This window comes from Thamnophis elegans, chromosome 3 (genome assembly GCF_009769535.1).
Source record: "Thamnophis elegans isolate rThaEle1 chromosome 3, rThaEle1.pri, whole genome shotgun sequence".
In the NCBI taxonomy this organism is placed as follows: domain Eukaryota; kingdom Metazoa; phylum Chordata; class Lepidosauria; order Squamata; family Colubridae; genus Thamnophis; species Thamnophis elegans.
This window is the reverse complement of record NC_045543.1, coordinates 109,216,398-109,241,421: the sequence shown is the minus strand read 5'-3', so window position 1 is coordinate 109,241,421 and position 25,024 is coordinate 109,216,398. Positions and strand designations below refer to the sequence as shown.

Here is a 25,024-nt window from a genome sequence, read left to right as displayed (position 1 = left end):
TTGTGTTAACAAATCTCCAGTGGAGGGTGTAGGAGGCAAGGGCAGCGACTTCATAGCAATTTTTTGAGATGTGTTATTAAGGAAGCGCTTCTGCTTAGATTTGGGAGCCATTCCAAAAAAAATAAAAAATAAAAACAAGCGATCAAGCAAGCCAACAATCAAAGTCTCTGCTCCCCTCAGTTAATCTTTTAACAGTTAATACGGAGAAGCCTTCAGGAGAGTAGGGCTGACTAAGTACGTCACATCAAACACAAAAGCTATAAGATCGCCATCTTGTGACGCAGCTAGAAAAGGGAGCCTTTTACAAAATTGAAGCTGGTATTTTGGATAATAATAGAAGAAATTCTTCAGGAATGGTCCCCGCCCGGATTAATTTTTAAATAGCTTAGCTTTGTCCTGGGGGGGGGGGCAACCTGCCTAGGGCTGCAAAAAAGCAGCTGCGAAGAACTGGCTGGAGTAAAAGCTCAGCTAATGTTGAACCTCTTCTCCATTCACAGCGAAAAAAAAGGCTGTGAATTACAAAGAGATCCTAACGACTGACCTTCTCCCTGCCCCTTTCTGCCAGAAAGGGGAGATATCTATAGATCTTATAAGATATACAGACCAGAACTCTGAGAGGAGCTCCGTTGAGCTCCCGTCGGCGACAGGCTCCTCCCCCAGAAGCCCGTGAAATTCATTTTAATGTATACCGATTAGTGTCCATTTAAAGTAACAATAAAGTTATTCTAAGTCTAAATTATCTTTAATTTGCTGAAAGGAAGAATAAGGTTGTTCTTATAAATATTACTTAGTAATTGTAATATTAATTTTAATTTATGCTTTTTATCTTTCTATACTGTTAAAAAAACTTAGCTGCCAGTTGACTAGAATATAAATCAAATTCTTGTTTACCATTTGGAACTGGGAACTGTCATTAAGCAATCTGCTTTTAAGGTGTGATATCACCGTGACCCGACAAATGCACGCACGACAAAAGCGTGCCGACAAAATCGCGGCAAGAAAACTGCGACCTCGAAATCATGCCCAGAACAGCGCGCCGACAAAAGCGCGATTAGGGTTAAGTTAAGGGTTAGGTTTAATGTCAGTGTTAGGGTTAGGATTCTTACGTTGTTTTTGCGTTGTTTGTTGAAGGCGCGCTTTTGTCGGCACGCTGTTGTGGGCACGCTGTTGTGGGCACGCTGTTGTGGGCGCAATTTCAAGGTTGCAGTTATCTTGCTGCGATTTTGTCGGCATGCTTTTGTCGTGCGCGCATTTGTCGGTGAACCTGATATCACATGATCACACCAACTTATGACAGCAATTCCATACATCCCAGTTGCCGTAGTTAGATGAATGTCATGTGGTCACAGTGTCCTGTGGTCGTGTGATCACCTTTTGCAAATAGCTGCCTGCTTCCCTGATTTTATTTGTTGGAAGTTGGCAGTACTGCAGGGATGCAGAGAGAAACACAACTACGAGCATCTACTGTTCAGCGCCATCATAACTTCAAACAGTTGCTGAAATCATATACCTTAAGTCAGGACTGCCTCTAGTTTTGTTATATGTGCAGTCTTTTTTTAAAATAGAAAAGGACATTATACTAATATTGGTTATTATTTTCTCTGATAGGATTATTGCAATGTGTGGCGATTATTACATTGGTGGCCGACGGTTTTCTTCACTTTCTGATCTAATAGGGTATTACAGCCATGTGTCTTGTTTGCTTAAAGGGGAAAAATTATTGTTTCCTGTAGCACCTCCAGAGGTATGTATTTTTTATATATGAATGTGAATTTTTATATATTTGAAATTAACTGAATTGAACCAGTTTGGTATTGTGGTTAAATACCAAGTGGGAAACCTGGAGATAATGAGTTCTACTTTGGCAAAAGGCAGTTGGATAACCTTATAGGCAGTCACTCTTTTAGCATTAGGAAGCAGGAGTGTTAAACTATTTCCAAACATCTTGTCAAGAAAGCTACAGTTGCCATGAGTCAATACTGATTCATGGGATGAAAAGAATACATTGAATTAAGAAACTGAAAATCACTGTTTCTAGATTCACAGCTTTGTTGCACTTTTTTGGAGGATCTAAATGCCATACGTATATAAGCCCATATAATATCTTTAAAAGATTAATTAGATTGACAAAGAATAATTACAAGTTTTGAAGTTCTCCAGAACTTTATATCAAAGTCAGTCCCAGAATAGAAGTTGTGATATAGACTGAATACAGAACAATACAGTTTTCAGGAGAAAAGAGACAATATGACATGATACAAATAACACCTACAATCAACCAACTGGAAGCGAAAAAAGTATTTTTGGACTTCTATGATTCTTTATTTCTTCTTTTTATAAATAAAGTCTGATGAAAAGTTCTGGAGATTCCAAAACCTTGTATAGTCTTTTGTGTCAACTAGGTCAGGTATAATAAAGATGCCCCAAAGGTGCCTTTTCAAGATGTAACTAGACTTTCTGATTTTCTTTGAAGACATTTCACTTCTCATCCCAGAAGCTTCTGGAGCTGAAAAACCTCCTTGGATGAGAAGTGAAAGATCTTTAAAGAAAAATAAGAAAGTCCAGTTGCCTCTTGAAAAAGCACCTTTGAGACAACCATGACCTGGATGACTGACCATCTCCATAGATATATAGTAAAGATATAGATAGAAATTTTGAACAAAAATAACAATAATAATAATAATATGACAATAATTAAATTTAATACAATCTATTTTTATAAATCACAATTTGAATATAAATCTAAGATTTTTCAGATAACTTATTTAAATTCTACAAAAATTCAGCAAATATCTAACACAAATGCCAGTATTTTATATTTGTTTATAACAATCTTAATTAAAACCTGTTTCCCAATCACAAACAAAACCTTAATTATTTTATTATTAAATTATGTTTATTTCTGATGCTACATCAAAACCTAGATAAAAATCTTGATCTTTTTATTGGTTTTGAAATTGGTTCTAGCCAATTAGAATTTTATGACTGAAGGAATTGGGGGTGGGGGGAAGCTGTCTATAAATCGTGGGTCTGAATATGTTGGAGATTTTGTCTAGATTCAGTATACCAATTCTGAAGTTTTTCTTCAAAACAGAATATCTTTCTCTTTTTTTTTACAGCCAGTAGAGGATCGCAGGAGAGTCCGAGCCATTCTGCCATATACTAAAGTGCCAGAAACAGATGAAATAAGGTATAATTTAGAATGATAAATAATCTATGTACATTTGGGTTTAATATTTGTTAGATTTTTTTGTAAGAATTAAAATGCCACTTCACTCTATTAATTTAAAATAATGGAAAACTGTACCGTGTTTCCCCGAAAATATGACAGGGTCTTATTTTCTTTTTACATACAAAATATGTGGGCCAGCTGCCTGCAGAGCGTACAACCATAGAGCGTGTGCCCAAAGCGACCACTGCCGAAAGCCTCGGTTTGGAAGGCGTGGAAAAAGCCAGGCTGAGATGGTGGTGGCGGCAGTCCTGGCTCCATAATGAGCGCTGGCCAAGCATCGTGCGCTGGGAGGCGGGTGAGCAAGAGCAGAACAGCCGTTTGTGCAAACCCCCCCCCTCTCCAGCCATGCAGAGCGCTATTCACTGGCATTTGGAAGTCGCCAAGCCGTGGGAGCCGGGCAGCAGCTAGGTTGGTGAGCGGCACACAACCTGGCGGATTGTCTAGGTGACTTATATGCGGGGAGGGGGCTTATATTTTTGCCCACCAGGAAAATGTGGCATGGCTGTATTATGAGGACATGTTATATTTTCAGGGAAACATGGTAATAAGTATTTTGTTTCAATGTAAAATCTATTTTATCATTAAATTTATAGTGATGTCAGTCAAATTTATGGAAATGATGCAGATAGTTAATGTGGTATAAGTTTAAATTTGAGGAATGCACAGAAATATTCCAGGTTTCTGTTTAAAGTGACTATATATATGATTTCTGGAGAGCTCAATAATATTCTGTTCTTGCTCCACACTTACTGTTTTTTGAAGCAATAGCATTTAGCAATAGCAATAGCATTTAGGCTTATATACCACTCTAATGTGTTTTTCCACCAATATTTCAGAATATGACTCCTTCAAATTTAATATAATATAAAACACATTTAAAATAAAAATATGAGATCATCAAGGTTTCCTACATAATAACTAGTTGGTGACCTATGGTTCGGGGGGGGGGGATTATAAGAAATTCATTTAATTTGCAAAGACAGATCAAGTTGATAAAAGTGTAACTTTGTTCGCTTGAGTGTTGATTTAAATAAATAATACATTTTACCTTAACCATCTGTAGTTTCCTTAAAGGAGACATGTTCATTGTCCACAATGAATTGGAAGATGGATGGATGTGGGTTACAAACTTACGTACAGATGAACAAGGCCTTATTGTAGAAGACTTAGTGGAGGAAGTGGTAAGTAATATTATTCAACTCTTGTTTTCTTTTTCTCTTGTTAATTTTATTTCTTAAAGATATTATAGATTGTTGATTCCCTAGTTATTTCTTTTCGGTTATGACAAAGATGTCATCTACAAGCCAAAGTTATACTTTTAGTTGCACGTATGGGAAAGCTATTGTTTCTATACATTGCATTACAGCCTCTGCTATGAATCCGAGAGTGGTGATCCCTTAAGTATTTCTGGGAACTTGGCAGTCAGACATATCAGCTATCAATTGGCATATAGAGATAAAACCACATTTGCACAGCATTCAAAAAAGGCACTAAAAAATCTAAAAAGGAAACAATAAGATCAGAACATATCTTGCCAGAAATCAATCCTCAGATAAACAGGGATTAACACCAGGAGTAGCATCAAACAAACAATCCAGCAGTGAACTAATCAAGTAGTAAACAACAGCCTAATTAAGGAAGTACCAAGGAGAAAACTACCCCTCACATACATACAATGATAGGGCAAGCTACTGTACATAAACAGAGAGCAAACTCCAAGCCTTTTAGAATGAAGATTTTACTAGCCAGATAATGAAACGTCTGCATGAAAACATCCAAGTTCAGCATGAAGTAATCCCCAGTTTTATTCTGAGCCACCTATATTCCCTTCTATTAGTATTGCAGTTATATTAATTAATTTTTACCCTTCCTTCCTTTGGATGGGAAATAGAAATAAGATTTGGCACAGAGACTATGTTTATTTATTTATATGATTATCCAAATTTGCAGAAATGATACTTCAAGTGGCATATAATAAAAACAAATTACAGTATCCTAACAACAACAAAAACAGTTGAGGGTATATCAACTTGTATTTCACCTTTTAAGACTAGGTCTCCTGATACCTAATGCCTTAGAAAATAGCAAGATTAGTAGGATCAGAGACATCTTGGAAGGTAGTTCAACAGGGCAGGTGCTGCAACCTAAAAGACATGTCTCTTGATACACTATTTCAAGAAAGGGTGTGTGCGTACTTTAGACAGGCAGAGACTACTGAAGATGGGTGGTCCTGCAGGTAGTACAATTCTGTGTTATAATGGACATTGTAGGGAATAGCCAACACTTTGAATAATACCTTGGAGCCAATGCACTTGTAAAATTGAAGTTTTACCTGCATGTACCAAGATGCTACAATGACCACCTGTGATGATGCATGCCTCGGTGCAATTCAAAGTTCTGGTTGGCCCTTTCCAGGCTGCGCAGATCACCACAGCACATTGCCGCCCCTGCCGCCTGGAACGGCCCAAAAACGTGGTGTGCGGAGGCTGAAAAAGTGACATACAGAGGTCAAAAACACGGCGTGTGGAGGAGACAATGTGCTGTGGCGATCCCTGCAGCCTGTAATGGGTCTAAAATGGAGCATGCAGAACCCAAAAACGCGACATGCGGAGGCCAGAAAAGTGACGCGCGGAGGGCAAAAACGCAACACCTGGAGGCAGCGATGGGCTGTGGCGATCCCCACAGCCTGGAACAGCTGATTGGCTTTTTTCCGGAAGGCTGATCCAACCACCAATCAGCTGCTCCTGCTGAATTCAGGCTGTGATAATGTGCTAAAGCTCACCACGCTGTTTGCTGTTTGCTGCAAGGACGCTAGCCAGATGAATACTGATAGATGCTGGTAGGCAGAGGCAGAATTTTTTTTCTTGTTTTCCTCCCCCAAAATTAATGTGAGTCCTATACTCTGGTGCATCATACTCTGAAAAATACGAATTTTAAAATATTTATAAATTTTGAAGCATCATAGACTATATTCCTTTATAAGCTTTATTTGTAGAAAGCTCTGTTGTCTAATGTACTATGTAATCCTGAATAAACATGGACAGACTCTGTTCTGATTCAGAACTACCTAATGTTTAAATTTTTAAAGTTATACTAATTATGTTTTTTCTAAAGAGAACAGAATTCCTTAGCATGCTTAATGCTACTTTTGTATCATATTTTTCTAAGGGAAGAGAGGAAGATCCACATGAAGGCAAAATGTAAGTGTAGAATTTTTATACATAATTATCTAAGTGTATGTTCTTCTAGTATGCTAATTCTTGCTTTTTTATATGCCAGAGGCATCATCCCATAAAAGAAGATTGTATGCCTAGATACGTATAGGTAGTTCTCGACTTATGACTACAACTGAGCCCAAAATTTCCATTGCTAAGCAAAACAGTTGTAAAGTGAGTTTTACCCCATTTTACAACCTTGCTTGCCACAGTTGTTAAGTGAATCACTGCAGTTAGTCACATGGTTGTTAAGGGAATCTGGCTACCCCATTGACTTCAAAAGGTTGCAAAAGGCGAACACATGACCCTAGGACACTGCAACCATCATAAATATGAACCATTTGCCAAGCATCCATGATCATGAAGATGCTACAATGGATGTAAGTGTGAAAAATGGCCATAAGTCACTTTTTTCAGTACTGTTGTAACTTTGGATGATTACTAAATGAACTGTTGTAAGTCAAGGACTACATTTATTAAACCAAATTCTTAACAGACAGGACAAATAAAGATACTGAGGCTGAACACTGAATTAGTGCTATTTTAATGTGCATAATGAGAAACATTTTAGGACTTAAAAATCTATATTCCAATTTTGACTCATAAGTCATATCTGGATTTCTTTGTTTGATATTAGCCACATTTTTTTTAGCATTGAGATGCTAGTACAATGGAGAGGTTCTCAAACAACAAGTTTTAGTACAAAAGGAATGAAATATATTCATCTGGATAAAAGAACAGCAATAGAAATAAAGCTTGCTTTGAAATGTTTTCTGAACATACTATTTTAATTGAATTTCCAAATTTAGAGATATCTAAATCCTTGGGCAACTTACAAATAAAAATGAAAATCAATATTTCAACATAGAAGTAAAATAGAACCCTAGCTGACTGGAAAGTAATGCAAAGGTTACTCAGCATACATAATAAAAAGGGAGCATTTCACCCATTCTATCCCAAGGTCAGGGAGAACAGCCAGGTTTTTAACAGCTTCCTAAACAACACAAGTAAAAGAAGTTCAAGAATCTCTGGGAGGACATTGTTCCAAAGGGAAGAAGCTGTAACAGCAGCCCTGCCTCCAAGATAACACTGTTCAATCAAGTGGATCCAGAGTACATTCATTCCTTTCGATTGTACTGAACAAGCAGAAACAATTGAAGATAGGCAGTCCCTGAAATAGCCATGGCTGTATGTCATGAGGGATTTTAAAGGTGATAAGCAGCACCTTGAATTTCACTCAGAAACCAACTGGCAACCAATGCAGTTTGCAAAACATGAGATCCTGTGGGAATAGCATGATGCTCCCAACATCCCCCACCACATTCTGGACCAGCTCTAGATTTCAGATGGTCCTTTCATAAAATAAATCAAGTTGCTGTTTTCTATTATATTTTATTTAGAAAAAATAGCAGTTTTAAAACGTATTTATCAGATATTGCTGACATTTAATACAACTGATATAAAAGAATAGGCGTATTTTTGATGTTACATGTCTGGGTTTTTGTAAATGCATTTTAATTGTCATTTGTAAAATGTTTGTTTCCTAAAACAAACCAAAGAGCTTGCTACTAATATTTCCTAGTGTTTATTGTTATTGTATTCTTTAAGATGGTTCCATGGAAAGATTTCAAAACAAGAGGCTTATAGTTTGCTGATGACAGGTAATTGTGAATTTTAATAAATAGAATATCTGTTAATATGAAATGTATTCTAGAATTATATGCCACTGTTCTATCTACAAATGTTGGAGCGTGGAAGTCATAATGTAGCATCTTTCTGTAACACCTCTCAGAGCAATTATGTCCTTTTCCGAGATCTTCAGAAACTGGAAAAGAGAATAGCACAACCTATGACACAGGTTCAAATTTATGTAGTATTTTCATTCCTCATGAACTTTTTTTTCTTTGAAATTTGAATCAAAGTATTACTCAGTCCTCAGTCACATGCATGTCTTCTGTACTAAATGTTGTGGTTGAATTAAGGATTTTTCTGCTTTAGAGGGTGGGATTAAAAAGAACTATTTTAGGACTTGCAGTATATTGTTCATGTGTTTCAAACTGACAGGGAAATGAATTGTCAGTTTTACACAATTTTATAACTAAAATCCATTTGAATAGCCAGGTAGGAGTATGGAAACGGAGGGCATGCATATGAATCAGGGATAGTAGTATCTTATCTCATGTCTAAGCTAAAATTTAAACATCATTCTAGTATTTTTCAAAATTGTCTACTATAAAAATATGGGGTTTTTTCAGCAAAAGTTTTTAAATTCAGGATTACTTCAAGATGTAGAAGGCTGTATTTGCAAAGTAAGACATGGAAATTCCTGACTCCTTTATCACTGCTTAATTATAGAATTTTTATAGAAATTCATGACTCATTTATTACTGCTTATTCAAAAAGAATATCCTAAGAAAAAATGGCAAGGCTTTTTGCAACTGATTAAATTTTCCTCTGCTGCATGCTAAGTTCCAGACCAATAAAATAAAACAGATTTATTGACAAAGACCTGTAACTTTCTTCTCCTTCTTTATAATTAGTGGGTCAAGTATCAAGTTTTCTTGTGAGGCCTTCTGATAATACACCTGGAGATTACTCACTCTACTTTCGAACCAGTGAAAACATACAGCGTTTTAAAATATGTCCAACACCAAACAATCAGTTTATGATGGGGGGCAGATACTATAACAGGTATGTTGCAAACATATTTTACAAATTGTGTTACAATTTCTGTTAATTGCCATTAATGGTATATACTAAATTCTATCAGACTTTTGTGGTTTTGGCAGGTTTGATTTTTTTTGTGCAAGGAGGGAGAACATTATATGTAACAATTATTTTTGATTTGAAAGATGCAAAATTTAAAAAATGTATATAATATATTAAAAATGAGTAAGAAGATGTGTCCATTGTCAGATCTTAACAAATAAAAAAGACTTGGCCATTGGAACATAAGAGTGGATTCTGCTATATTTCTTTTAAAAGTATCATTTGCTTCATCACTAGACATTGCACTTAATTTTCACATGAGAGAAAATTTAGGATGTAAAACTCCACTTATACTGAGTATATTTCATTCTATTTTTCAACTTCGTAAAAGTATGTTAATCTAGATAAGTTTAGTTCTCACTTCCAAAGAAGATTTGCCCTAACCAAGATTATGGAACTTGGATATGCCAAACATGAACCAGGGAATTGATGTCCATCCCAACCGAGAATTTCTCTCACTTCCAGCTTGTCTTCTGAGTGGTTAGAAATCCTGCAGCTGGTGTGACTGAGAAAGTATCAAGTTCTCCTAGCTGAGAAGGTCATTGGACTGTCATAGAACTTCAAGTGGAAGATGTTATGAGGCTATACAATTGGATCATTTTGCATATCCCACATACAAGCTTCTTGAATATCTTCTTCACTAAATCTGTCTGGCATTCAGACATCCTCATTGAAAACCGAGCTAGCAGCAGAGTCAGCCCCTTTGAAGGTAAACTATATTTTGCCCATTGTCTAGTTGTCTAGTTCTTAAGGATGTGGCAGTAAAGCCTTCCATCTGAAAACTTTGCATGAAACAGGAGTCCACGGTCCTGAATTAAGCAATAAAAATTCCATTTCCACAGGATCTGATTTGTATAACTTGACAATGAGGAAAAACTAAAAAGTGTTTTCTTTTTAGAAAACATTCTCATCTGAAGCCATCTTCACTGCATATTTCAGTTTTTACAAGCTATTCTCAGTAGTTGTTACAAGTACAATAATTCAACCTTAAGTCTGTGTTTGTACTTCATTGTTTAGATACTGAAATTATGATCTGATTTTACACTGTGTGAGTGGAAATTTACTTACACATATCTAAAGCATCCTGCTGGATCTCACAAACTAATTTCTACTGCAACAGCTCTCTTTGCTTTTTCTGCTCTCAACCTGAGAAAGCTACAAAATAAAGGGGAAAAGCTCATTACATAAGTCAAGTTTTCTGAATCCAACCTATTATTTTTACATCAACTTTTCCAAAAGACAATTTTGTGCCAATTAGCTGAGTTTTTCGGTGTGTGGTGTACTGTGTATATAATTAATTAATTACCATGTATATATAATTAATTAAAAGTAATACCTTTAAACTGTTCATAATAGGATTTCATTCATATAACATTTTTAAAATTTCTTTTGTCACAAGATATAGTTTCATTATTGGATAACTTCTACATATGCACATATGTATGAGAAAGATGATGACGTATCATAAAATTTTCAAAATGAAAATGCTTTTTGCAGAAAAGCAAAATAGTTGATATATCTGACAGTTATAGCTGTAAAAGATACTATTGAAGTAGTATTTAACACTTCCAAATCCACCTCTCAAATTATTAAAGCAGTAGATATTGGAGGTTCAGTAGGAGTAATTTAAAAGCCTCCCCTCACAATCTGAGCATGCAAAGATCTAAGCTTCATTGACAGTCTGATAAATTTTTCAGCATAAAATCTAATAATAATAGTATTTGACATATTTGATAGGAAAATGTTTTTCTTAAAACTATAATTGTAAAGTTGCTGACAAGAATACAAATAGAAGAGATCTGTTTTACATTTACCATACTAGGTTTTATGTACATAGCATATTTATATTTAGAGGCTTTTTTCATGCTGATGTCATTACATGTTTACATTATAATTGAGAATGTTAAAAGGGGGGGATGCTATATTGATGTCTGTATGCAGTAATTTAATTCAAATATGTTTCAGAAAGCATGATGTACAGACATATAAATGATATGATCTGCAGGATTTCCATAACTCTTCAGATTTTAGCCTTGAAATGTAATTTTATTCTGCCTCTTATAATTTTTTCCGTAGTATATAGTATGAGAGTTTAGTAGGTCCATTAGTAGTTACACTTTTAAGTATGTCTTATGCAACTTTTCAATATATCTTTTCAATAGCAAATCAACTGCTTTCATATTTTTGTTAAAAATATTTATGGTTAATAGGAGACAAACTCAGCTCAAAGCCGTCATAACCTAAAATGTTCAGTATTTTACTAGATTTAATTTTCTTTTCAAATGTGTATTGCTTTAATTGATGTTTTTTGTATAGGTTACTGAATATGAGTGTACTGAATAAGTGTGTGCTATGCATTTCTATTAGCAAAAGGGATATGCAAAATATTCCAAACCCAAATTGTTATGCACAGAGGACAGGGTTGTTTTTTTCCTGACAGTTCAACCAGAATTAAAATATTTATAATGTAAAGCATGGATAAAAATGAAGTTAATGAGCCTGTGAAAGTAGGAGAAGTGTAAGAAAGAAACTGGTGTTCAAATCTTTAGCAGCTCCAGATTTGGTGACTGACTTTTATCTTTTTCCTTTCCTGTTAGGATATATAGTAGGGAAGGGGGGTGGAGGGTATTAGATTAGATTTTACAGATGACCTCCTCAAATATAGAGCAGTCTCTTCAGAAAATCATACTTCCCTCTCCCTCGCTGTAATGATACATGAGAAAGACCTTGGGAGACAGAGAGAAGAAATGTTGCCTAGAAAACTATAAAATATAAAGTGTGAGCTATGTCATATAAGAAAAAGCATAGCCCATTATTTTATAATGAGTGGGACAAGAGACTCAGAAACCTAGTTTTTTGCCCTGTAAAGGAAATGCAGGAGAGACTACCTAGTAAAACTGACACCGTCTTTCTTCGCTTTTAGATATAACTGAGAAAAAAATGATAAATATCAGATTTCATAAAGTGAAATGTATTAGTTTTATTTGACAAAGTCTCTAAAATATGGAAAGTGAGGGGAAGTAGTATAAATCTTGATAATATAGCAAATACTTTAAGTATATTAGCAGTACACTTCTGAAAAAATAACATAAAGTATATAGTTTACTATTGGTTTTAAGTAGATATGATATTTAAATTCAAATTTTCTTTTCTGCTGATGTTATTGCATGTTTATAATTAATTGAAAATAACAAAATGAAGAAAAGTGGTCTGTTGATATAGTCTATAAACAATGATTTATTCAAGTGCATTTTAGTGTGCATGATGTACAGCTTATAAATGATGTGGAATTCAAGATTTTGTTTCTTTGTTTGAATATTGGCCTTCAAGTGCAATTTTACCCTGCCTCCCTATTATAATACATTTCAAACTTTTCAGTGCAAATGTGATTCAATTTGAATATGATTTTTTGTTTACCCTTTTAGAGAAAAATCTCAGGGAAATTTATAAAAATAAGAATAGTTTAGTAATAGATCAACAGTTTATAAAAGCCAAACTTAAAATATTCCTCAACCTCATATTAAAATGAGACATTTCAAAGAAATATAATCAAATAATAAAATGGAATGGAGAAAGAAATTGTTTTTATGCTTGCGAACCTATACTTTTAAAGATAATAAGACTGGATATGCCAGATAGAAAAGAAGTGTCAGACTGCTTTATCTTAATGTATGGAGAGAGTGCTACAAATGAAGATTGTCATATAACTTGGTTCCAAACCATTTTGTTTACATTAGAATTTTGTGACTTAATTTTTTTCTTATTATTTGGCCCTCTGTTTCATATTAGAGAGTTTCAATATTATTTATAAGGTACCAAATACTGAATATATTTAAATATATACAGTCATAATTTTTCATACAAAATTTAAAATGGGTTTTACTTTTCAATGTAAGAATACATATATGTAGAAAATGTATTATGTGCTATTAAATATAGCTCTAACAGGTTACAGTTGCAGAATCTTTTACATTTCAGTGAGTGGACAGAATCTGATACAAGTGTACAATGTTAAATACAACTTACAGTTCTGCAAATTTGAACAAGTTTTCATTTGTTGCTCAAAATAAGAAAAGAAGCAAATATGGTAAATGGAGAAATTTGGACATCAAGTTACTTAGTGCTACTTTCTTTTTACAGCAAAGTTGTTGCTGAGTACACACCCACTCGCCCACCTCATTAAGTCTACAAAGATTTAGACATAATTTTACACATGAACCCATATTCTAATCTTTATAACTTCTCAAGATGTGATTGTTGTTCTATAACAATAGACTTTCTAAGCAGCTATCTAAATATTTACAAATGAAGACGATTCATTCTTTTAAGAATTTTAAAAATAAACTATAAACACTTCTATCTAGTAATTTCAACTGTGAAAAACAGATAACTAACAGATCACAAATAATCTGCTGAAAATTTAGCTGGCCTGGGAGTAGTTTCCCAGTACAATGTTACTTAGGTGGAAGTGATCTGTACTGAAGAGTTTTCTAAAGGAAATGTTTTCTCTTAACTTCATTACAAATGACATTATCTAAAATATAAAGATAAAGCTTGATAAATCTGGCACATTTTGGAACAAAATGCTTTGAAAACCCAAAGGTGATTTTTCTAAAAGGCAATGACGTTCTTGGTTTTGTCTTTGAAAAGTTTGGCTTCTCATCCAAACTTCTTGATGCTTTTTGAGAAAGAAGCAAAGTCTTTTCAAAGAAAAAAAAACAAAGTGGGAAAAAAGCATCTTTAGGACAATCATGTGCTGGATGATTGAGAATCTCCAAAGACACTTTGAAACAATAGAACAAAATTGAAATGTTCAGCCACAACTACATAAAGTACATTTGTAGCAAAAATTGATGAAACATTTAAATAAAACAAGAAATGTTAGTTTTTCTTTGCAGCTGGTGGGCAGCTAATGTCACATTAAATATTGTGCAGGTGATAAAAAGAATGGATTCAACTAAATATCAACAGCTAATATGCCACAGTCGGTGATAAAGCTGAGAAGTTGGGTATTTCAAACAGAAAATCTGAAAAATACCTGCAAATTAATCATGAAGTACTTACAGTAAAGGACTTAACAAAAAATAAAAAACCTACAGAGTACTTACCAAGAAAATAAAAATAAAGTCTGGCCGTCAGACGTGAATGGTAGTAAAATGTAGAGATATAAAAAATGCAAGAATATTTTTGAACTAAAATAATTCTTCAAGAAAAAGTAGAAAAACATACCAAAACCAGGCACACAAATAGCCTTAGCTAAATACAGGAAATCTTTAGAAACTATTATTTCTAGAGAGGCATTAGAAATTGCTAGCTGAAAGAGTGTCCAAACTCTTTTGCAACTGCAATGTTCACTGTTTTCTTATTTTTGAATCAATAAACAACTGTACATAATAGCATGAATGCATTCACATTTTCAGAAAGCTGTCATGGTGTATTTAGTTTTGCCCTTTTTGTAGGTTGTGTCAACTTCTTTTCATTTGGGAATTCATTAAAATATACAATTTGAGTAGAAAAGCCTATAAGATTGCCCCCATTTATATTATAGCCATTTTATTTCCACTTTATAGAATTCTCTCTTAATTGACTTGTTTTGTTTTTAACAGTATAGCAGACATCATAGATCACTATAGAAAAGAACAGATTGTTGAAGGCTATTATCTTAAAGATCCTGTTCCAATGCAGGTGAGTCATTACATGAATGTTTAATTGTAATTAAAAGTTTTAGTAATTACAAAAATACAAGAAAACCATAAAAGAAAGATTGCTTATTATTTTTTCATCATTTGCTCTTGCAAATATGTATTGATTGCCAGTGGTTAAAGTACTGACCGAGAGGAGGGAAAGACTGTGAGTTTTAGTCCCACTTTAGGCATGGAAGTCAACTGGGGACTTTGGCCAGTTGCTCTCAGCCAATCCACCTCACAGGACTACTGTTGTAGATGAAATAGGAGGAGGGAGGAGTATTATCTGTGTTCACTTCTTGAGTTAGTTTTAAAAGTAATAAAGGCAAAATAAAAACATCAAATAAATATAATAAATAAATATGTGATTTGTTCTTTCAGTAGAGAGAGTTGTAATTGAAATTAATGTTAGTAATGAGAAAATTGCTTTTTGGTCCAAAAAGCTTATTTTATTTTGTAGGTCACTTAAATTGTTATCTTTTATAACTCTTGTTTATTTGATCATCCTTTTAAGTTGATCTTCTTTCTTGTCATGCATTGGAATATGACTCATAATTAAATCCTTAATACTTAAAAACAAAACATTAATCATCATACACTCTATTACTGTATTTACTGTTATACATGAACAAAATCAAGCACAAGCAGGTCCACTTGTTTTCAGAATTATGAAGTTACACCAAAGCAAAACTAAGTAAGCCAACCAAAATAGGTAGGCCAGGAAATATTGTGACAGAAGGAATGGAATAGAAGCTTTGGAGAAGAGTAATGAAATAAGAATTCCTGAGCTTCCAAACAGAAATTTGAAACATGCATATTGTTACTGTTCTTACTTATAAAACTAAATAGTGCAAGTAAACACTATACAATTTTAAAACTGTTAGTTGAACTACAAAGATTTTTAAAATGTAAAGGAAAAGAAACTTTTCTTCTGATTTTTATTCTTTTAGTGTTATTGTTAATTTGCTCTAGTTAAATATGGGAAAATGGATAAAAAATGGATACAGGGAAAGGGAGGGAGAGGTATAGAAGTAGCTGACAAAGTTATACTATGAATTTAAGATACTATTCTTTAATTAGTATCTTGCAGCAGCATGGACTAATCAGTGTGCTATAGTATGCCTTGTAGAATTTGAGTGTTTCAGAATGAAAAATTAACATTTTTTTTCTCTCAGCATCAAGGGCAAGTGCTTAATGATGTTGTAGATGGAAAAGAAATTTACAATACAATTCGGCGAAAAACTAAAGATGCATTCTATAAAAATATTGTTAAAAAAGGATATCTTCTTAAAAAAAGTAAGTACAAATCATAGTTTTTTTTGTTAAGAATAGCTGTGAATATCTGACAATTCAGTTAAATTTTGCTTTACTTGTGGCAAATACATTCAGTGTCAGTAATCTTGTACCTACTGCAGTTTAGGAATTCTTAAATTATACTAAATAGAGCCTATTTGGTCCAGTGGTTAATACAACAGGCTAGAAAGCAGGAGACTATGTGTTGAAGTCCTGCCTTATCTATGAAAGCCAACTGGGTGACTTTGGATCAGTCACTCTCTTTCATTCCAATCAACCTCACAGGATTGTTGCTGTGGAGAAAACAGGAGGAAGAAAGGGTGTCAGATATGTTCACCACCTTTAATTATTTGTAAAAATAATAAAGGAGGGAAATAAATAAATATTGTGTGGTAGAAAAATAATGTAATCCTATCTGCTTATACTCAATTTGTATGCTTTATATAGAGTGTAATTGCATATTACTATATTTTTAGCTCATATTTATATATTAATATTCTTCTGCAACAAGAAAATGCAATTCTGCAATTGCCTTTTTCTTCTGCTTATGATGTATAGAACTTGAAACTACTAATCAGAATTACAATATTAATAAAAGAAAACTTCAAGAAAGGTATTAATTCATACATTCATACCCAGTCAATAGAGAATCTTCCCAGCAGTCAATCAAAATTTGAGTTTGGCTAAACATTTACCTTATGTACCAATCCATTGTTAAAGATTCATTAAAAAAATGGGGGGTAATTTGAACAAATAAGGTAGAATTGACAAAGATAATTTTAGAAGTCAGACTGTCAGAGACTTGATGATAAAAAATCCACATACTTTACCCTGTCTTTTTACCATGGTTACAGGTAAAGGAAAGCGGTGGAAGAACTTGTACTTTATTTTAGAAGGAAATGATGCTCAGCTTATTTATTTTGAAAGTGAAAAACGAGCGACTAAACCCAAAGGATTGATAGATCTTAGTGTATGTTCTGTCTATGGTGTACATGATAGTCTGTTTGGCAGGTAAGATATTATTTTCAAATATTTTGGTGTTAATTTCATTATTAGTGAAGCAAATGTAAAGACAATCTTCTGATAATATCTAAATGGGATTTTAAACTTGGAGAATATCAGCAACATATATCCGATAGAAATTTTTTTTTTTTTTAAATATATTTTAATTCTTGTTAAATTTTTTCCATTCATCAATATTTGCCATTCATTAATATGTGTGTGTGTTGTGTATTAACAATACAAGATTTATTTTCCACCTTGACAAGTCAAATAATTCTAATGTGTGTAACATTAATAATCCAGATTGTAATTAATATTGATATAATATCTTTTTTCTCATCTCTGTTTTTAGTATTCTAGTTTATATAAATAATAGAATGTCAATAATTTTTAAAAATAATAAAGTGTAGAGGTCTTGAAAACAAAAAGGTTACTTATAAATGGTTCTTGAACAATAGAAAATATATTTGCCTCATTTTTTTCTTTTTTAATTTTTAAATCTTGATACATTATTTTTTTTGTTGCTCAAGAGCTATTGTAAGTCATATTTTTTGTTTTAAAAAGTTGTACAACGTATTGATTTTTAAATTTTGCAAGGAATAAAAAATGAGTATTTCTGGAAGTAAAATGACCCATTTTTTATTTTTGTGCTTTTTTAGTGGGAGAACGGCTAGATCAGTGTAAGAACATTAAAACTAACATATAGTTTTATGGCCTATGGATTGTCCATTTCTATTCCCGACCATAGGACTTGAATAATTCAACTAAGGATTTTGATCTACCTTTAAGAAGATGGTGCAGACTTTCTAGGAGTTACTGGAACAGGGGCCAATACCCCCAAAATTTATAACAGAACTTAAACCAAAAACAAGTACTGTGTATGAATGATATGTGTTATTCTTAGGGCTTGGAAAGTTAAGAAAAATAATTTGCATTATTTGCAGTGTTGGATTAAATTCCTAGTGTGCATTATTTGTAAAATTCAGCTGTAATATTAGATTATTTTAAAATTACTTTTGTTTTTATCATTCCAAATTGTTTTTAAAGTTTCTTACTTCCTGAACATAAACATAATCATCAAGCCCAATACTAGGTACATTTTGATTACCCAAAAACAAATTTGTTTGTAATGACATTTTAGGTTAGAGACAACTATAACAAATTAAAACTGACTATTTAGAATTCAGTCTTCAATTCATGCAGTTTTTGGAGTCAATATTAACTCATTTATTTTTAATTACTAGATTTATTTTCTGTCCATCTCATCTTGAGCTGATTTATCTTTAAAAGATGCTATTAATGTGCATTAAAAAGAGATGAATATTAATTAAATATAGGCATATTTGGAAAATAAAGAGGGATTTTAATGCACTACAATAGGATAGTAATAGTAGTAAACATATATGGGAGTGAAAAGATTGCAGGTCCCAAAAGTGACACCTGATTTCTGTTAAAAGAATTCTATCTTTATTTGTTTATTTGTTTGTTTTTCCTTTAAATAGGCCAAACTGTTTTCAGATAGTAGTTCAGCACTTTAGTGAAGAGCATTACATCTTTTACTTTGCAGGAGAAACTCCAGAACAAGCACAGGTAAATATTTTTTAAAAAAAACCTATTGTAGTAATATGATTAAGATAGCAGTATATGACATGTTTTTAATGTATTGTGATAAAAATCAGATTGGATTGTAATAATGTGAGATTTGAGATTTGAGATTTAATTTATTTGTATGCCGCCCTTCTCCGGGAGGGACTCAGGGCGGCGAACAACTCAAAAGGGGAAAGGGGATACAAACACAAACACATGTGCTTGCTATAGTGGATTGTATTTATAATATTCGAGGTCAAAACTTTTTGGTTACAGCTTGTGTGTGCATGCACATGCACACTCACCCAAAAAGGACATTTTCCTTGTAAGGAGATTGACATAGTGAAGCAGTTTATTAAAAGGTAGAGTGTAAAAGGTTGTCACAATTTAAAAAATCTGTTTAGAAGTGAACAAGAGCAAATACTTATAGAAATAGGGCAGTCAGAAAAAAAGTGTCTTCACTTGCCTTTGTACTTTACCTTCCTGTAATTAAATTGTTAATTGATTATGATAATACTACTTTTCTACATTAGGAGAAATAAGAAAGAGACCTGCTATAAAAAGTTAAACTTAACTAAAATACCTAGAGATTAGTTAAAGGATTAAACATAAGTGCAATTTTGTCTGTAATCCTGTATCCAGCTATGGACCTATAAACATTTGCACTGTATAGTTGGGAACTGCTGATCTGAGATTTCTTACTTGCAGGACTGGATGAAAGTTTTACAAAAGTTTTGCAATTTACGAAAAACAAGTTCAGGAACATCTAATAAGCGCTTGCGTCAGGTAATGTGTTCTCACTGAAACTGAAATGTTTTTGATTGAAGTAATCTATTACTTGTATAAAGTAAAGAAATTATAACTTTTTTTAGAATAATCACAGTGTCTCCTTTATCATGTACTTTAAATAAATTAAAGATTGAAATAAACATGAAATAAATGGAGTTAATTTAATAACATACAGGTACTGCTTTGCTTTTAATAATTTTAAAATTCAATTTTAATAATGAAGTCAAAGCTGTTAGGATTCATGAACTAACTACTAACCATATTTTAAGAAAAAGTTGTATAGTCAGTTATGATGTTAATTGGAATTTTTTTTATAGATTGCTCCATAATCATGATGGAGCAACATATATTTGGTACTTTGGGATGTCATTTAGTGTATTTTATGTCTAATTATCATTGTGTGGATGTCATTTTATATATGTTATAGGATTATGTATTGAGAATAATATATATTGAATATATATATTATTCAATATATATAGTATATATTGAAAAATAAGTATATTCTCCTCTGAAAATTAATTGTTTAGTATAAATGAGACATCTTTACAGAGAAGCCAACCCCAAAAGTGTATATTATTGTAATAATTAAATATTGTTTATTGGGTTCCTTTTTCTTCCAAAAAATCTTGAGAATTATAAATAGTAAATAGCAAATTGTACTGATTACGTCTTAATATTTGATGGAATTATTAATATTTAGATGTTACAGTACTTTCTTCCAATTTTATAGGTGACAAAATTAGTCATTATAAATTCTTTTAATCATAAAAATAGTGTTTTATGATTAAATATTAACTTCCTTATAGAATTGCTGTATGTTCTTTTAAAAGGCTGTATGTGTCTGCACAGAGCAAACTCTTATGAATTACAGAGAGGTTTAAATAGAGGTTGGTGCTTATGCCTTCCACATTCTATGACATTTCTTTATACCCCAGGAAGTGGCACAGTGATCCTTTTCAACTTTCTACTAGTTCCTACATTAGTTAACAATGTAAGATATTTTGTAGAAGATTATTGCATTCCAGGGAGATTGATGGTTTTATGAATTTATTTTACAATAGGTCAGTGATGGCAAACCTTTTTGGCACTGAGTGTCAAAAAGGGAGCATGCACACTTGACTGCAACCCAGAAGAGGAGCTCCTCAGGGGCACGCACATGCCGGAAAATGAACTTCTCATTCTGGCATGTGCATGCATGCCAGCCAGAGCATGGGTACTGGTACAATTACTCTTCCAGTTACTAGTGTGCATGAGTGCGTGACGATCAGCTGACCGGCATGCATACTCGCACCAGAAAACGAAAGACCAGCTCTTCCAGTTTCTGGCACTACCACACGCATGAAAGCAAGGTGATAATCACTCACATGTGTGTCAGAAACCCGGAAGAGGGACAGGCGACGCCACGTGTGCCAAGCGACATGGCTCCGCATGACACTTCGGGCATGCATGTCATAGGTTCACCGTCATGGCAATAGGTGCTTTCCCCCATCCTATCCCTTTCAATAATTAAACATGTTTCACTTTTATTATTGCTCTGCATTCTGTTTGTCTTTTTCCATGTACCTTTGGAGCAGTAATATCATTAAATAGTTTCTCTGAATTTGCTCTATGCAGGCACAAACCCACAGTTAAAAACCATCAGTCAATGATTTTGCACTGTATTCTTATTTTAGTAGTGTGTAAATTCTATCCAGACATTTTTCCGCTTTCTTTATCAACATTTAGATAAATTGAAAGAATATACAATAGCATTCAAGTTAAATCTATTTATGCTTGATTTCTTAATTTGGTATTACTAGGTATATAATTACTTAATATATCAGTAGGTGTAACTATTTATAGTTTATGTACAATCTTTTATACTTCATAATTTGTGTAAAATAAATTTTAAAATTCTGTTGCAATTTTTTTCTAGGTCAGCAGTCTTATATTGCATGTTGAAGAAGCCCATACACTTCCAGCAAAGCATTTTACTAATCCTTACTGTAATATATCCCTGAACGCTGTTCAGGTGGCAAAAACCCATGTACGAGAAGGTCAGAACCCTGTGTGGTCGGAGGAGTTTGTGTTTGAGTAAGTTCCATGCAAATTCTATTATATGGGGCAGGAATTGGAAATCAGACAGTTTTATCATATGTTGCTTTCTTTTATTTGTTTACCAATATGACTGTAATGAAAGTACCAACAACTTTCTGGCATTTTGATGTTCAGTGTGAAGGTAAAATACAAATATGAATCTGATTTTTCTTTTTTTTTTCCCCAGTGATCTTTCTTCTGATATCAACAGGTTTGAAATAAGCCTTAGTAATAAAACAAAGAAGAGTAAAGATCCAGATATATGTAAGTTTGGTAGTTTTTTAAAAAAATATCATTTCAAAATTATTGCATTTATCCAAAAGGAAAATGACTTTTCCCAGTTAAATAAAGTTTTCACATAACTTAGAGCTGCTTTGTTCCCTTCCTATAATATCGTTCTTAGCACATAATTTATTGTAAATTTACCGTTGAATCTTCATTTTTGGTAGTCATTTCAGCTGTAATTTCAGTTTATAGAAATACTTTGAAAACGAGAGGATAGTGGGCATTATGTATTCTCATTTCAAATGGTCTTCAAATCCTATCTGATTTCCACTTAGGAAATTCCTATAGGCAGGTGAATTGAGGGCCTAGTTTGCTGCTAATATGATGCAGCATCTCAGGCCCATTACAAAGTTGTTCCCAGATAACGTCTGTTGGTTGGCTAATCTGGTTAGCTCCTTTATTTTTTGAGGAACTTTGGGAGATGAAACGACAAGGCAATGCCTGAAATGCAGGCAGAAGACAACGAATATTAAGTTTAACCAAGCATGAATATGTGCCCAAGTTTAGCATATTCTGTGATAATACTAAAGGAAAAATATGTATTCTATTTATTTATCTGTTTTTTAATTATTCCCTTTATATGAGTTAAAGTAAAAATTAACCACAAACATTACAAAGTTTTTAAAAACACATTGGCCAAGCAATGTAAACTCAGATCTCTAGCAAAATCAAAAAGCAGGTTCTTGCACTGTCTCTGGAGCAGGCCCAGAACTAAGTCTTTAGAACCTTATGAAAGGCCAGCCGGGTCAGGGATATTCTGATCTCCAGAGGTAGAATGTTACACATAGGTTAGGTTAGGTTAGGTTAGGGTTAGAGAATGTATTAGGGTCTGCCAACCAACATTCCTTGGCCAATGGGACCTGAAGTATGTCTATCCTTCCTGGCCAATTAGATGGCAGAAATAACTGGGGAAAGAATGCTTCTCAAGGACAGTCCCATGTAGAACACATTGCAGTAGTCCAGATGAGAGGTCACGACGACATGAGTGACTATTTACAACCACCACTACCGACACACAATTCAAAGGATTACTAAAGCCCTCCTAGCCAGGAATTACACACTAGATCTGTCCATACTCATTTCTTGAAGACGATTAAAATGGGAAATAGATTTAGGAAGTAAAATTGAAGACAAAATTTGAAGGATGGAAACTCATTAATCTTACAACCAATTCTACTCTCTCATAGGACACATTTTCAGTTTTGTGTTGAAGAGATTGTAAAACAAAAGGAATATTCTTTCATATCTGTTGCCTTGCAATATACAAACACTTTGATCAGAATTTTTGGTATTAATAAGTTTTGTAATAAAAATTTATCAATAATAATAGCATATCAAGCAAACACAAATAGGTATTTTAAATATTTTTAGTGTGAAGAATATAACATTATAAATTAAATATGATTCTTTTTTATTTACATCAGCAAAATAACTTCCAGCTCTGCAGGGAAGTACATGAAAGGGGAATAGCAAAAAAATCTTAGTGTTTGTAGGAAAAAGATAATTCATAAGTAAAAATTATGATCAAACAAAATAGATTTTATTTTATTCAAATGTATGTAACTATCCTTAGAAATACCGTAGTTTTCAGAGTATAAGACACACCTTTTTGTCTCAAAAAAGAGGCTGAAAATCTGGGTGCATCTTATACACTGAATCCATCATTTTTTGCCTCCCGAAGCCTCATCCCTTCACCAAAATGGTTGTGCATAGCCTTTTGGAGGCTTTTAGAGAGCTCCTGGGGGCTGGGGAGGGCAGAAATGAGCAAAAAAGGCCTGTTTTTGCCACCCCCCAACCCCCAGCAGCAATCTATAAGCTTCCTAAAGGCTATGCGTGCAATTTTTTTTTGACAAAACGGACACCCCCCCTCAGGAGCACTCTTCAACCCACCCACCCCAAGGCTATTGATGCCTTTTAAAAAAACGAGCCCATTTTTGTGAAAAAGAGGCCAATTTTGGCAGGTTTGCAGAGAGCAGAACTTCTTTTTTCCCCTTTCAGAAAGCTCTTTAGTTAGAGTGGTTGATAAGAATTACATTGATCAAGTGCTGTGCCAGCAGAAACAAAGTCTTAGGTGCTGCAGATTGTCAGTGATTTCCTTCTCCAGCACATGGATGAATACACTTGGAAACATCTACCTACCTACCTATTATCTCTACCTACCTACCTACCTACTGCATTTCTCTCTTTCCCTCTATCTATCTATGTACCTACCTACCTACCTACTCTCTCTGTCCCTACCTATCTACTGTATCTCTCTATATATATTTCTCTCTATCCCTCTACTTACCTACCTACCTACCTACCTACCTACGTATTCTCTTTCTATCTCCTACCTACCTACTGTATTTCTCTCTCTCTCTCTATTTATCTCTCGCTATCCCCCTACCTACCTACCTACCTACCTACCTACTCTCTTTCTATCTCCCTACGTATCTACTGTATTTCTCTCTCTCTCTCTCTCTCTATCTATCTATCTATCTATCTATCTATCTATCTATCTATCTATATATATATGTGTGTGTGTGTGTGTGTTTTTATTTGTGCTGATAAATAAATAAAGGCACAAATTAAAAAAAACACAAATATAAGAAAGGCAACAGTAAAAAACATTGGGTTTCTGTCGTGATGACAGATGATGGAAGCAGTTAGCTTCCTCCCATAATTGGGGCTTACCAGGGGTTGTAAAAATCATATATATATATATATATATATATATATATATATATGTATGTATGTATGTATGTATGTATGTATGTATGTATGTATGTATGTATGTATATGTATATATATATATGTATATATATGTATATGTATGTATATATATATGTATATATATGTATATATATGTATATATATGTATATATAGGTCTCTAGTTGTTCGGGTTTTCTCCCGCGTAGAATTGGAGATGTCTTGGCGACGTTTCGACGAAGTCTCATTCGTCATCTTCAGGCTGCTTCAGACTACTTCAGGTTTGGTGTTTCCAGGAGTAGTGTGAGATCTATATATCTATATCTATATCTATATCTATATCTATCTATCTATCTATCTATCTATCTATCTATCTATCTATCTATCTATCTATATATAT

At 33.5% G+C, this 25,024-nt stretch overlaps 1 protein-coding gene across 1 annotated transcript in view; it reads left to right on the top strand.

Annotated features, from left to right (window-relative positions):
• RASA1 (RAS p21 protein activator 1) overlaps positions 1–25,024 on the top strand; it is a 48,772-nt gene that overhangs the window by 11,141 nt on the left and 12,607 nt on the right. Inside the window, exons 3-15 of the mRNA XM_032212683.1 lie at positions 1,609–1,744; positions 3,120–3,190; positions 4,296–4,413; positions 6,401–6,432; positions 8,056–8,108; positions 8,988–9,138; positions 14,823–14,901; positions 16,076–16,196; positions 17,048–17,204; positions 18,698–18,785; positions 19,491–19,568; positions 21,490–21,647; positions 21,838–21,914. Coding sequence (XP_032068574.1) covers positions 1,609–1,744; positions 3,120–3,190; positions 4,296–4,413; positions 6,401–6,432; positions 8,056–8,108; positions 8,988–9,138; positions 14,823–14,901; positions 16,076–16,196; positions 17,048–17,204; positions 18,698–18,785; positions 19,491–19,568; positions 21,490–21,647; positions 21,838–21,914 — 1,319 coding nt within the window. The remainder of the gene's footprint in view (positions 1–1,608; positions 1,745–3,119; positions 3,191–4,295; positions 4,414–6,400; positions 6,433–8,055; positions 8,109–8,987; positions 9,139–14,822; positions 14,902–16,075; positions 16,197–17,047; positions 17,205–18,697; positions 18,786–19,490; positions 19,569–21,489; positions 21,648–21,837; positions 21,915–25,024) is intronic.